This window comes from Gymnogyps californianus, chromosome 2 (genome assembly GCF_018139145.2).
Source record: "Gymnogyps californianus isolate 813 chromosome 2, ASM1813914v2, whole genome shotgun sequence".
Classification (NCBI taxonomy): Eukaryota; Metazoa; Chordata; class Aves; order Accipitriformes; family Cathartidae; genus Gymnogyps; species Gymnogyps californianus.
The window spans coordinates 68,317,508-68,333,164 of NC_059472.1; the positions used below are offsets into that span (position 1 = coordinate 68,317,508).

Genomic DNA, 15,657 nt, shown 5'->3' on the forward strand with positions numbered 1-15,657 from the left:
GGAAAAGAAAAACTGAATAACAATTTACAGGGTGATGTAATTTAAGTAAATTCAGACAATGCGCTAGAGAGGGAAGATCTTTCTGAAACACAAATGGCCAATAACAGAACACAGGGAAATTCAGGACAAAAAATTGAAATGAGTTCACGATGCTCTTTGGAGACCTCTCAAATTTGTATCATGCTACGTTACTTCTAGTCAAGTCAATGCAGGGCTAAGGAGGTAGTACATTCTGGCATAGGATAGAGTAATGGAAGAATGTTACCACTGAAATCAGTTTTATCTTTTTAATCTGCATCTCTTTCATTAACTAGAAAAGTTCCGTTTATGCCATATCACAGAAGCAAAATTGTAGAGGCAGGAACCACTGTCATTCTCCCTTCTTGCCTTGTTACCCAGCTCAACTTTTTTCTTACGTTTTTCTTGTAGCAGCCTGACTGACAAAAGGTATTTTAAGTTAAACTCTCAATTCAGGAATCCAGGCAAAAATCACATAAGACTTCTTTTTAGGTCATATAATACAAACATCGAAATGTGTGAAGTGGTATGTAGATTGAGGAATTGAGGAGATGAGATACATTAACTTGTTTTGGAAAAGACTGATACACATACATATATGTTCTTATTCCTCATTTTAACTCATCTATTTTCCTGTTTTCCATGCCTCCAAATGTATTCAGTGTTTACAAAAAACTTAATAAATTTGAATCATTTGACTCATTAATAACAAGTTTAAGGATTGACTGGAAACTTTCATTCCAGTGCAGCAAGGGGTTTAAATGCACCCGAAACTTAGTTTATGCTTGCTACATATTTCTGGTTAATCCAGCATGAAGTGATACTTTAAATTAGCATCTGATATACTTTGAAAAGCTTTAATTGAGGCTTTATTTATTTAATTAAATCTCTGAATGAAAAGGACCTGTTTTCAGAGTTAAAGTAATTTCAGCTTTTATAAAAAGAATAATTGTAGTGCTTGTATATAGTATTGCTTTATAAGAAATCATTTTCTTATTCCAAAATTACAGCGTTAATAAATGTATTTTTCTTGATGAATTTGAGGGGACAGACTCTCACCTGGGATAAATCAGTATTGCTCCAATTATTTCAATATGAATCAAGCAGAAGCTTCTAGTTGTGACTACATGCTCTGCAGAAATGATATGCAACTTAAGTAATATTGAGGCGTCGTATATAGGTAAACAGTTTTGTTTGTTTTTTTTTTTTAACGGAAATTATTTTGTTATTAACTACAGCAAAAACTGGAGATGAACAAAAGACCTCCATCTGGGACTTCATCTACGTCTAAAAGCACATCACCAACTCTCACACCTTCCCCATCACCCTCCCCGTCTCCTAAGGTTCACAATGCAGAGTCCTCTCTCTCTTCTCACAGACAGGCCAAGAGCAATGGTTCCAGCAGTGGTACTATTACAGAAGATGGTGAGTAGGTAACTGTAGTTATAGGAGATTCATTCATCAAGAGCACAAAGTGTTTTAAGCTATAATTGTACTGGATTAGTGTGTATCTGCATGAGAGCGAGAACTTTTTTCTTTCTAGAAAAAATATTTTGGTGTTTCTTACTGCGAGATTGGCATTCCTGCAGTAACTGGCTATTTCTCTCCCAAAAGCTGTGATCCCTTCCATTTAGAGGGAGATGGATACCATCTCAAAGCTAGCATAGAGCCCGTACATAGGCCACTCTTATGTGGCCTCCTTCCTTCCCCACTTTCTGGCTTAAATCCTGTTTTTCACCCTTTGCTGAGGGTTGGAAATGCACTTTCTCCACATTCGAAATGAATTTTTTTTTTTTTTTTAATAAATGCAGTGAAGCACATCACTACAGAAATAGCAATTCATAGCTACATGTAATTGATTTTTAAGAGCTGTATTGCATTTATTTTTTTAAATTGCAAAAATAGCCTTATTTTGACCTTATTTTTAACTTTAGATCATAAGAATGGATAATAATGTTATTACTTTTCCAATAAGATTACTGCCTTTTAAGTTGAACTTTTACGTCACAATTACAACACTTTATTTTAAAAAGTCATGTTACTGTATTGGAAACAGGATGTCAATTACTTTGTTTTCTTCTGTAAACATCTCAGAAAAGGGAAAAAAATAACATGACTCAGAATCTTTTAAATAAGAGATGGAGATACTTTTATCTGGTTTCTGCAAGAGGCACTTTGTACTATTTTTGTTTTTTCTGAAAGTGTCCATATTGATTTTGTTTTGTTTTCATTTATGCTAACTTTGTCCTTTGACACTGTACTTCCATTTGACACTGAAGAGAGGTGATATTTGACCCACTTTCTGCCCTCTTGTCACGGCTTAGCTGTAACATATTGTACTACTACTGGAGAAAATCCTTTCACATTTTAGTTAGTGCCATTTTATAATGATGGTTTGATAACGTAAGAGTTGTCGGTTTAGAAATATATAAAGGGAAGAGAACTTGCTGTTGGATAACAAGAGGAATTCCCCAAGCTATCAGCTGTTCTAATCTCACCTGTTGAAGCTGGGCTTTGTGACTGCACCACTAGTGCCGTGATACAGTGAGTTTCCTCTGTAGCAGAGGGATAGGTTGTCAGAAGCCTAAGTAGTTCTGGGTTCATTGTGCTTGTAAGCTTTCGTAGTTAAGTGGCCCTTTAATTCAAGGGCTTCTCTTACTGTGATTTGATTCAGCAGCAACAGTACAAATGCTCATAGGCCCAGCAGTAATCAGAAGACTAAGTACAGAAGGCCTGCAATGTTAACTTTTCTTTTTCTTTCAAGTAAACTTAAATGAATTAGAAAATTGATTTGCATTGAATATTACTGTGAAGGAACAGTAGGCAGCAGGGTTCAGAGGTGTGCATGGTTTCTTTTTAGGCAACCACTTGGTGGACCATCAACAGCTTGTCCCTATTCTGAGAACCAGTGATGTAGAGAATCATGAAAGACGAAACCATGTGAGAGTAAAAGGAGGCTCTGAAAACTTGGAGAAAGGTAATCTTACCCTACTACTACAGAGTAGTACAAGAGAAGTGCTAAATAGGAGTAATGTGAGTAACGTGGCAGAAGTAGTAAGAGCTCTGAGAACCTTTGCTTTCTCCAGGGATGTAGGTAAGGAGACAAGATACGAGTAGAGCAAAAGAAAGACATAGTGAAAAAGCAAAGGAGAAACAATGTATTATGCAAGAGTTGTAAAACTGAGAGGTTTCAAGTTTTGTTCAAATGTTATGTATGATACAGGAACTGGAAGAGGGAAAGACAAAAACATGAGAGACCTACAGCTGAAAGCATTGTCTCTGTGTGTGAAAAGTGTTAGATGTTATAGTTGTTTATGACAGCAAAGCTCTGGGCTCAGAGACCCTGAAACTTTCTTCCCATATCACAACCTATAATTTAAGCACACCAGCGTGATGAAAAATGAGAAGGCTAACTAACAACCTAAAAGAAAAAAAGGTTAATAATATATCTAAGGGCTTCTAATGAAACTTTTATTTTCTTTCTGTAAGATGATATTTTTCATCAAACTACATGGAGAAGTTCTTCTGCTATGTTTTTAAAGCTGGTTACCTTTTCCCATGGATAAACCTCAGTTAGGGTACTAAAGCTTTTAGCCTGAAACCATGCCAACCTTTACAAATCGTGTTAAGCATACCAAATTAATTGGCCTTGAGGTGAAAAAACAAAACCCTAGCAGAAGATAAGGCTCAACTAGAACTTTTCACTTCAGTTTTCTGTGGGCTCTTCTATGTAAAGAAGGAAGCTTCCAGAATGGCACACAGAAAAGTGTGCGTCTCAAGATAGTTGATGTCTTTTGAGAAGCTTAGAGAGTGAGATTCTCTTTCATGTTTCTACTGATGATGAAAGAAAAGGGACAGTCAGAAGACAAAGTAGTGAAATAAATAAAAGCAAAGTATATTTGGGAATGGAATAGTGATGTCTTTACAATGAAAGTGAGTTTATATGGAGAATATTAAATATAGTTTGGTTGTGTAATGTAATCATTCATGTTCTTAATTTTGGCTTTGACTCCTTAGTTTAACTGACCACTTTGATACTCTGGGGGAAAAAAAAAAATTAGTCACTTTTGACACCAAAGCAATAAAAATAAACAGAATCCTTAGTTGAGAGAGGTAGTGTGTAATTAAGAGAGGTAATGGCGGGTTATTCTAAAACTGCACTTACGCTTTTTAACTGTCTATTCACATTTTAAATGTGTGGGAAGTGTCACTATCAGGTCCTCCAAGTTTTAATTTCCTTAGACTTTGAGAGGAAACCCAATGTCCAGTGCTGTTAGCCTTGGAAGGTAAGCTTATGAAACTTAGATTCTGCCCAGGTTTCATCTTAGCTGGACTTCAGCTATCTGTGTTCAAGGTGCCTGCATGTCAGGCACTTGAGGAGAAGAGGTTCAGATATACCCTTGTATCAGTGTTTTCAATGAGCAGCTGGGTGGTTGCTTGCTCTACACTTTGCCTTCCTGGATCATGACATGGAAATACACCATTCAATTCATTGCCTGCTTGGGGAGTTTTGCTGTCTAACCTGCATGATCTGGGTCAGCCATCTGGGGCCAAGCACCTGCGTTTTAGGCACTGAAGTGCCTAAGTTGTCCTTAGTGGTTTAGTTTTTTAAGATGCTTTCAATGAGGAAGAAAGGGCAATACAACAAAAAGATTTTATCCTAGCAAGGTAAGATAGATGGAATTACAGTATACAGAAGTAGATGAAAACACAATAAGCCAATATTTTAATTTCTGATGCAGAGTAAATGTGATTGGGTTTTTGTTATCATATATCACTGTGTGGAATGTATGGTTTAATATATATTTTCAGCAGCTAACAATGCAGAGATCACTAAAATCTTTCCGGAATCATGGGGGGTTTTTTGTTTTCTTTTTCTTTTCTATTATTACAGATGAGCTGACTGGCATCCTTAAAAAATTGTCACTTGAGAAATATCAGCCTATTTTTGAGGAACAAGAGGTACGTCTTTTTTTAAAAGATTTATTTTTTACTGTTTTAGAAAAAGTAGGGTGCGACACACATTGCATCAGAATTGTGATCCAGAATCTCAAATGTAAAGTTTTACAACCATTTCTGGTTGCAGAGAGGACCTTGAAACATGGACCAAGCAGTATTTGTGGCATTCTCCAGGATACTGCAAATATCAGTGCTTTTTACACTGAACCTACAATTTTGATACAGATAGGTGCTTCAGGTTTTTTTTTTTTCCCCCGTCTCTGTTTTTACACTCTGCTTTTTCTATATATGTCTATATCCAATGTGGCTGAACAGTTTATAGGACATACTGTATCATCCTTGGAATCACAGCTGGAACCTCATTTGCAGATGGAGAACAGCAGGGTGTGAGTCACCAAGATGGCTGCTTTCTCTTCTCTGTCTGCTATGAATAAGCAACAGGAGAATTAAATTGGGGAACCTAAGCATCATTGTAGATGAGGACTGTGACACTGACTTGCCTGAAGGATACAATGAAAGGAAACATTGCTGAAAATAAGTAAAATTAATTCATTACAATGTTTAAGACGGTATCAGATGTGAGCAATAATTGTGTGTTTGTTTGGCCAAAGGCAGAGAGTAGTGAATGGACATACAATAAATTGACATTGCTGCAGAGTTCAGGATTCAGCACCACAAACACAGATTATTTAGCTGCATCACAATACACTGGGTTTATTATTCTTCCGCTACATGATAGGGAAGGGAGCACTGTGTAGAAATGAATATGGTCTGTGTGTGAAGGTTATATCAATATGAAAAGTTTTAGATGTTTGTTCTTATCACAGCCTTATGGATGTGCTGATGTAATAAAAACTGATATATGAACAAACCCTAGGTTTTCCTCAGGAGACACTGGAAAAGTACACACAAAATTCTGAAATTCCAAAAATACTTGGGGAAGGGGAGAGGGGGAAGAAGAGGAAAGAGAGAAATATTAGGCTTATTCAACTAGCTGCTACTGTAAGTAGAGGAGTTTTTGTGGAGAGTATATATTTTATATTGATAGAGCTTGTCTGAAAAAAAATTAAATCCATTAGTATTTTAAGTATACTATCATAATTAATTGAATTATTAACAGCAGATTTAAAACCTGACAACAGAGTGGTAAGGTGGGTGCCATTTGGTGCTGGTAATTCATTAAAAATTTTTGTGTGCACAATATTTACAGTAAGTCTGTACAATTAAAAGAAAAAAACAAACACTTTTAACCTGTAATAGTGAATCTTTGCCTAGGTAAATTTGTCTTGTCTTTTCTTCTTTTTTTTTTTTTTTTTCATATGCAGGTAGATATGGAAGCCTTCCTTACACTTACTGATGGTGATCTGAAAGAGCTGGGTATTAAAACTGATGGATCAAGGCAGCAAATTTTGGCAGCTATTTCTGAACTGAATGCAGGAAAGGTACATTTTGAAGTACTGTACTTAGTAAATTAATTCAAGGTTTTCTTATATTGTTAATTCAACATACATTTCAAAATTCAGTTGCAGATGTTAGTTAGAAAAGCCAGATGAATGTTTCCCAAACAAAATATTTAATGTATTTGATTAGTGAAAAATATCTTCCTTTGTGGTACTCCTCTTTCATTAACTCTTTCCTAGTTCAGTGATTGTACAGTTCTTTTACAGAGTATTGGAAATTATATCAGAAGCTACTGGTAGCATAAACATTGGCAATATTGCAGATACTGAATATTGATTTCAGTGATGCTAAAAAGAATCATCTCGCCACTATAGTCCAGCTGGAGAATGTAACGTAAAAGGAAAGGTCTCCTTTGTTTTGCCTAACAGTTTTTGATTTCTGTGATTAGGTAAATAGCACTTCTCTCATTACTTACACTTTTATTGCCTTTTAATTTTATATTGACATAAACAAATTTGCTAAAAGTGGCATACAGTAAGCAATGTTCTTGTCAGAGGGATTGTGGACTGGAGCATCTCTTTAATTAGGCCTGCTGACACTTCTGAGCTGCTTTTTCAGTGTTGAGGTCCATTCTCTCTCTGATACCGGAAGCTCGGATAACTGAAACATAAAGATAGTTTCCCCAAGTTAAGATCAACAGCAGCAAGTGATGAGGCTAAAAATTAGGGGAAGTGGATGATGCTCCATGCTATAAAGCTATGAAGAAAATAATGAAAATGTTTCTACTGCTCTGGTAGTTTCAGGAAAAGATTACTACCAGATTTTCTACATATCTGGGGGGTGAGGATTTGTTATTATTCCTAATAGTACACTGTGACTCTCTGGGCATAGACACACATACTTACACATTTTTTTTGTGAACTCTTAATAAATTCATTTTTTAAACAGAAATTTAAGAATATCTTGTTTTAATTTCTTGTGCTTTTACAGGGACGAGAGAGACAGATTTTACAAGAAACTATACACAACTTCCACTCTTCCTTTGAGAGTAGTGTTAGTAACACACGACCTCCAGGTCACTCCCAGTGTAAGTAGCACCTGAAATTAATTGAAAAATGTATGGATACTTTTAATTAATACTGGCTAGAGGACAGAATGTGTCAAACAAGCCAGTTAACTGCTTTCTGGGTTAATGATTGATGCATGTCTGTGTCTTTTGCTGAGATTGTAGAGAAGGTTTCAAGGTAGAAAGGTAGAGATATCTGTAAGATTTTTATACACACTTCAATACTATCTGAAATAAGCATAAGATTTTTGTTATGCTTTACTAAACATAGAAAATGGATGTAAGTATGGCAAACTGTAGTATACAGTATACTGTATATAGTATGTGTATATATATAGCAGCAGTGGGAGGTGCATTTCTGTATGATACATAATTTACTTTTGCATACTCTTTATAGGAGACAATTTTCTTTAGTGTGATAAAGTAGATTAAATATATTCAAGGTTTACAATTTAGTATACTGGCTTAGATAAGCTATGTTAATGATGTATTCATGTATGTATGCATTTAGTTATTTTGTATAGGTAATATTTTCATATGATTGTCTGTAGTCAGTTTCTCTGGAGTACATCTATTCCAACCACCAGTGTTAACTGCTAGCCATTGCTGGAAAAACTGCCTTTTAATATGTACTATCTATAATCAAAATGTACAGAAAGGTGTTACTGACCTGTAACAAATGAATACATTCACTACAGTCACCCCTAGATATAAAAGTTGCAAATCTGTCCTGCCAGCCATCTGAGCCAAAGGCAGATATGCATCTGTTACTCAAGGTTAAGGAATGGGGCAAAACCTATTCCTATGTGTATTTCTGGAGCCATGTTTTAGGAGGAACGTGAAAGCCATTGAATGGCCTCGAGAAATTCACCATGTTAAAGTGCCTCTTACTTTCCTTCAGTTGCTTATTTTGCTGCTTGCATCCACTCACAAAATGATTTCATTTGTTTAGTGGTTATGTTAAATAATATTTCAAGTATTGTATGCTTTAGGAGGCCTTAATGATGAGCAAGTCCCAGTTGTTCCAATCTCAGTCGGCTAAATATCACTAGATATGTGAAAGTAGGTGCTAACTGTAGTCCTACTGCTGTCTTGGGGAAAACTGGGCATTGCTGGGGTAGTTAGTCAATGTGGGCTACTTTCTGTATTCTGTATAGTCTGCTTGGCTGAAAGCCACTATCAGGTCTCACTGTATGCATTGTGCAGCTTGCTTCCCATTCTTAGAGTAGTCAGCATGTGTGGGAACTTCTGGATGTCTCTTGATAACATCCCAGACTTGAAGAGCCTCTTCTGTAGGTACTACTAGGTGAGCAGAAGCTGCTATTTGGGATTTGGTAACATGATGCAATGAACTGGAATTACTCAAGAACTGAAGAAGCATACAGCTGTAATGTGTCTCCAAGCAACTTGCTGAGCCTAACCACTCAGCTTAAAAGTGTCTTGAAGACAGCAAAAGACGGTAATAGTGCCACAGATTTGGGGAGAACATCTTTTTGTAAGAATGGAGGCAACAGTTGCTCCTGCTGACCAGTTGACAAGGTGCTGCAAGGAGGCTGCCATCAGAGATCTAGCTTTTGGGTTTTTGTGTGTGAGAGCTCCATGAAATAGATTTGGCTGTGAAACAGGAACAGAAGCACTAACAGAGAAGGAAGAGGAAGAGAACATGTAGATAAAAGAAGTTTCTGCACCAGGTAAGCTGCTTTTTATTGTAAAAAGTAGCATTGGGACCCTTATGCAGTCTCTGGAACTTGAAGTAATTTCCAGGAATGTGTGATATTTTAGAGCATAAGAGCAGCTGTATCGAGTCAGATCCAAGGTCCATACAGTTGTGTTCAGCTTTTTCATCTGGTCTCATTTGACATTGGTGTGAAGAGCTGCTTGCTTTCATTTGCTGTGAACTTGCCATGCCCTGACTTCTTTTGCTTCATCGTACTGGATCAGAAGATACAGTGGACAATTGTTCCCTCTCCACTGCCTCCATGCCACTGATGATTTTACAGATATCTGTGATATTCTTCCTCAGTCATGTTTTTTTAGACAGAAGACTTACAGGCTGCTTAATCATTCCCTATACCATAGTTTTTCTGACCTCTTTTCCTTTTCTACTGTATCCTTTCAGATTTGGAGATACCAGCTTAGCATACAATATTCAAGATGTAGGCATACCGTGGATTTACACATGACAGTGTGATGCTTGTTTTTAAGTTGTGTTCTCTATTTTCAGTTGTCTTGTCCTTTCCTAGTTATTTCTAGTACTCTGCTTTTTTGGCTGTAACTGAAGACTGAATTGGAACTACCTCTTATAACCTAGCTCATCTACTGAGTTCGAGCTCAGAGCCTGTCGTTTTATATAACCACTCATGCATCGTTTTTTCCATATGCCTTACTTCATATTACTTCATATTTATCAAATTTTGTCTGCCATCTTATTGTTTGGGCCCTGATGTCTCATGAAGTCCTTTGCCAGTCTTCTGTTTGCCTTTCTTTTTATTTACATGGATAACTTAGGAAAGTTTGTCACTTGACTCTATATGCCCTTTCCAAATCATACATTGAATATCCTGAGTCCTCATGCAGATCCCTATGAAATGCTAGTGGTGAAGCTCTCTACTATGGAAGAAATCACTGTTTACTCCTACCTTCTGTCCTGTGCCTTCCTAACTGATTATTTATCCACACAAGAAATTTTCTCTTTGCCCTGTGGGTTCCTTATTGTCTTAAGAGTCAGCCTTGGACCTTGTGAAATGCCTTATAAACATCCAGGCATCAAGTGGACCTCTTTTATCTACAAGACTGTTGGCACCTTCAAGGAATTCCCATAGGTTGGTGAGGCAAGACTTCTCAAATCCCTTTTTGATTGTTTTCCACAAAATTTCAGGTTCTTTGTTATAGTTTATACTAATCTGCCTGGTGCTACTTGCCATCTCACTAGTCTGTGTTTCCCTGGATTTCCTCTTGAACCATTAAAAAAAATTAGCATCATTTTTATCACTTCTCAGTTATGCGGCAATTTAAACAAGAACCTGTGCTCTGTACTCCGCAGTTCTGCTGCTTAATCCTTGTGTTCCTCCAGAAGATCTGGCTTAGCAATTTGTTATTATTTGCTTTGTGTATTTGTTTCATAACCTTTTTTACCAATACTTCAGGTTAAGATACCTTGGACTCCCACATAAAGAAGGCTTCTGAAATGGGAACCTTCCCAAGCTTTTCCATGGTGAATACATTTAGTTTTTCTGATGTGAAATTACTTCTCTAGCTCGTTACAGTCTAATCATTGATTGGCATCATGGTATCTGTAACTGGCTGCCTCCTGTAATGTGTTTGAAAAGTAACGTGAAATTTTTATGCTTTTTGCATGGTCCACAACCACTGGTTTCTCTACAGCTCTTCCTAGGAGCCTGTCTGGACACCACTAGCAAGAAAGCCACTTCATGATTTGCCCTTTTAGAAAGCTAGATATAGCTCACAGGATAATAAAAACATCCTGCTCTTCCAGCTGTGTCAGTATAACTATTTTCACACCTATCACTGTGATTTTGTCAATATTTTGAGTCATTTTAAAAGCTCAATACCTAGAACAGAGTGACTTCCCATGTAGCTCTGCTTTTATGAAGTTTCCAGCCTGTAGGGGTGTAAAGAAAATAATGAAATACAATCTGAATATATCCATAAGACTCAGAAATGAAAAAGCAGGGGAAAAGAAATTAAATCCTCACTTTCTGGAAATGTAGCTTGTAATTGTGGGAGGTCTGTAGGCTGACTGTCGTCACCAAACCTGTGAACGTCTACAGCTTCTACACCCTTCCCCATCCATAGCTCCAATGCCCACTTAGCTTCAGTTCCCCCCCAAATGCCCCAATCTACACTGCCCAGGCTCAGCCCCTCCCCTGCTGCCACTGGGTCAGGAGCTGTTGCTGCTCGTCAAACCTGGTATGAGATGGCAGGCAACAGAAACAGAAAAGCACCTAGGTGAGTGTTTCTAGAATGGAAAAGAGAACTGCAGTGATTATCTACATTTGCACTTCTAAGGAATGCAGTAGAAGGAAAATAACGAGAGGCAGAAAAAGTAAAAGCAAGAGCATCGGAAGTAGAGGATTGATGGTATAACTGATTTCACACAACAGGCTTGTTTAGGGAAGATACTACAGTTTCTTCTCGATTTTTTTTTTTTTTTTTTGGCAGTTCAAAATCAGTTGCTGGCTTGTATCCTCAGCTAGCTTCTGGTTGAGCGCCTCCTGCTGAGGTCACTGCTTCTGAACTCGCTGTGATACTCACTACAAGAACTTGTAGAAAAGTTGTTGAGTGTTTGTTGGGTTTTGGCAGATGAGCTATTTCAATTATAAAAAGCTCACTGTTGTGAGAAAGATTCCTTTGTGCATCAGTTGCTGTGTCATCCCTGGGGCTGGAAGTGAGATGATTCTGCTTTGTGGAAAACAACAGGCTTTGACATACATTTGTTTTCTGTCAGAAGGATACTGAGACTGCTTCCTCCCCACCCCACGCCAGTGATACAGTAAGGCTGTGGGAGCTCCAGGTTCCAGTCTTGCCTGAACTGCATAAGGCAGATGACTGCCCTAACTGCGATATAAATAATTCAGTGGTTACTGGACCCGTAAGCCATTAGGTTTGGGGGCACCATAGTTCTATTCTGAATAGGCAAACAGTACTTGCATGGAGAGAGTTGCCTCCATCTCTTTTTTTTTTTTTTTTTTTTTTAATGGAAATGAATTGGTGACCTTCAGAAAATACTGCCAAAATTAATTCATTCCAAGAGTGAATGTTATGGGGTTTTTTGACACTTTGGTAGTTTTCAAGGGAAAAAATTACGGCTTGGAAAATTGCCAATGCATGTTAATCACCCTGTCCTTGATAAGAGGAGATACTGCTTCTTTATAACCCAGTGAACTGTGTCAAACACAGAATTAGCTTGCTACTTCACCATTTAAATTTAGAGATGACCAGCCCATGGAGGCATGAGGCAAAATGACTGCTCTGAGGAACAAAACGCTCCTCCTTTGTCTGGACTCCAACTTCAATGAAACAGCAAGTGGCAGCATGAAGTCCAGATTTCTGAGGAAACTGGATTTTAGAAATTATATCACCCCAGGAAGTATTTATGTTTGTAGTTTGAGGTGACCTTTTTTGAATGCCTAATTGCCAGGACTAATTGTTTAGGGTTGTTTTTTTTTTTTGTAGGGGGAGGTGTCAAGATTCCTGCAGTCATCAAGTGGATGACTAAGGGGTTGAACAGATCTGGCAGGTTAGTTGAAAGAAATGACACCAAAGGAGAGAGAGCTGAATCTCAACACAGACTTGCCAAATCAGAAACGAAAAGCTGAAAAAAGTTCATGTGGATTCTATGAAACTCTATGGGAAAGAAAAAGGAGCAAACCAACTGAAATGATTTCTTCCAGAAGAGTAGAAATAAAATCCCATATGCTAGTTATAATACATATGTAAGGAAGTGTTACATTTTGGATCTGTGATAAAAAATGGAAACAGTTCATGGAGTTCCCTTGCGCAAGTCTGGGGCTTGTAACAGAATTTGCCATTTCTACAAACATGACGTGAAAAAAGCAAGAGAGCGTCCAAAGTTTATACTCTCAAGGACACAATCTTTTGTTTCTCCTAGGGCATTTCTTAACGTCATTATGAAAAAAAAAATTAACAAAGATTTGTTGGACATAAAGCTAACTGCCAGTTAGCTTAGTTTACCTTCTAATATCAAGTTTATTGAAATACTCAAAAGAAGATGAGCCTTGTGACTTGGTATAGACATCCAGCTGCTCTCTCCCACCTAAATGTAACACTTATAACAGGTGGGAAGAAAAGAGAACACCCCACCATCTAGCAGGGGCACTGAACAAAGGGAGGATTTAGATATCAAAAGAATAAACTGAATATTCTCCAGATACAAGTTAAATGAAGAGTAGCTATGCCTATGATGAAAAAAGAATATGATGCCATTCAATCTATCGTTCTTCGTGGAAATTCTCATCTTCCAGTATCTCTTTACATATGATAGTATGTTGCATATTGATACATATTTACACATATGTATCTGCAGATACATATATAGGTGTTTTAAAAGATGTGACAGAATAAAGTGGAAGAGAGTGGGGAGTCATTTGTATATTTACTTCCCACTTTTGGATTCAGAGTCAAAAATATCAAATGGAAATTATCCAGAGGAAGGAGTTACAGAGATTGTAGAGTGAGAAGTAGAAATACGAGCAAAACCAATATAGACTTGCAAGTAAAAAGTATACAGGATTCAGGTCGTCACTTGCTGGAAAGGTACACATTGCAAAAAGAGAGATACTGGAAAGGTTTGTGGCAGTAGATGACCTTTTCACACGTAACTTTGACTTTTCATACCTTCTACGTATAGGAGAGGGCTTGAGATGAGTAAAATGAATTATAGGGTCAAATTGTTGGAGTCTGGTATAACAATGATATTGGGAAATGTGGGCCTGTTTCTGGTAGTTGTGGAATTACTCTGTCTTCTTCAAAGCTGTGAGTCTTGCTGGTTGCAGTGTTTCAGATTTTTTTTTTTCTTTTCTTTTCTTTTACAGCACCTGGCTGCTCTATAAAACCACAAGAAGCTGTTTCTCCTAAAAGGTAGCTACTGGGAAAAAAAGATTTTATTTTTTTTTTTTCTTATGGTGAAGTTTGGCATCTGGCTGAGTTAATCCAAATGTACAAATGAAAATTTGAAAAGTTAGTCCTAACTACACCTGTATAGGACTTTCTGCAGTAATGTGCTTAAAATTTGAATCCCACAAAGAATCAAAGAAAATAATAAAGAGATTGCTTTTATAGTTCAACCTAAGTGTTGAATTGTTCAAGGCGTCAGTGGTCTGGATTTGAGAAGAACAAAGTCAGAAGAGCAGGAAGAATGAATGACCATATAAGAAGATTCATGTTTTCATTCTACTCTTGCCCATAGATGAAGAACCCATAGGAGGCCTACATGGGCACAGTCAAGAACAATAAAAGCGTGGAAGAAGGCATGAAAACCACCACGAATTATGAGAGCTTCTACATGGAGAAATATATAACCTGAATATGCCTCTATTGACTGGATAAAGATAAAAGAGTCCAAATTGAAAATGTAATGGTTTCATGAGAAGGAAAAGTAATGCTGCATTCTTCATTAACCAAAATACACTTTATCTATTCAATATTAAGAGGTTAGAACAGCAGTAAAAGTAAATATGAAATACCTGTTTGTAAAAATAGCACTTTATTTAAGGAAATGCATAATCTGCCACCAATATTTAAACAGAAATAGTGTTAAAATATTTTATATTGCTGATTGGTTGTTTTGAGAATAAAACCATTTAACTGATATTGGCTGGGTTTTTTTGGACAGTAACACTAGCAGATCCTTAAAATACATTTTTATAACTTGATTTTTGTAATAATTTTGAAAGGACTAGTTATAGTAATTATGAGTGGAAATAATATTCTGCTTAGTAAATACAAATTTTTGTTGAGCAATTATAAAATACAAGTCATCAGAAGCCTCTGACACTGTATTTATCTTTCTGAAGATTCACAAATATGTAACTTTACTGCTGGCTGAATTCAGTGTGAGTCCAGGAGTACTAATGCAGATAAAGTCAAGAAGATCTTGAAGCTCTAATGCAGGGGAGTGATCTCAGGTAATTACTTCTGTACAGAACTAAAGATTTGACATTTCTCCATCCTCCTCACTGCACTGGGTTTAGTGGAGTTTAGCAAAAATAGGGATACAAGTGGGTGTAGTGATAGACGGAGATAACAGCACCAGTGAAAGCGGTGATGATGCCCCTGCTGTCCCTCAGGTGCTTCTGGGTGTGTCAGCTGGTTCTGTGATGGCTGCATTGGTTTGGCTGTCTGAGGTACCGCTCCAAGTTGCTGACGGCAAATGGCAGAGCAGCTGAGCTGCACCAGGTTATGCAGCTGTGCCATATTAGAGCTGACCTTCAACACAAGTAGCTAAATCCCTAGGAGGAAGAGGAGAAGGGGTTACAGGGGGGTGTTCCAGAAAAAAGGTTGTTATGAGCTGGTTAGGGCAATCAGAGCCTGTTAGTACCCTGAGGTCCTTGGCGGTCATGCTATTAACATTTCAGGTGTTAATAGTATAGCCATGTGCAAAATAATTTTTGTTCCATTTTTCTTTTTCGGTGCACATATGTCAACAAACTTAAAACACTATCAACATTTAG

General features: G+C 37.3%; 1 protein-coding gene across 4 annotated transcripts in view; it reads left to right on the forward strand.

Moving 5' to 3' along the window:
- Positions 1–14,870, forward strand: part of ANKS6 (ankyrin repeat and sterile alpha motif domain containing 6) — a 44,199-nt gene extending 29,329 nt beyond the window's left edge. The window contains exons 12-19 of one of the 4 annotated variants that reach the window (XR_007766072.1): positions 1,257–1,443; positions 2,879–2,995; positions 4,913–4,980; positions 6,303–6,419; positions 7,369–7,465; positions 10,591–10,658; positions 14,020–14,065; positions 14,394–14,408. Coding sequence is in view for 3 of the 4 variants with exons in the window: in XM_050892243.1 (XP_050748200.1) it covers positions 1,257–1,443; positions 2,879–2,995; positions 4,913–4,980; positions 6,303–6,419; positions 7,369–7,465; positions 14,020–14,065; positions 14,394–14,397 (636 nt within the window). In the remaining variant the exon portion in view is untranslated. Of the gene's footprint in view, positions 1–1,256; positions 1,444–2,878; positions 2,996–4,912; positions 4,981–6,302; positions 6,420–7,368; positions 7,466–8,650; positions 8,839–10,590; positions 10,659–14,019 lie in introns of those variants that run through there. The other 3 variants (XM_050892243.1, XM_050892241.1, XM_050892244.1) reach the window with 3 other exon arrangements.
- Positions 14,871–15,657: the final 787 nt, after the last annotated feature.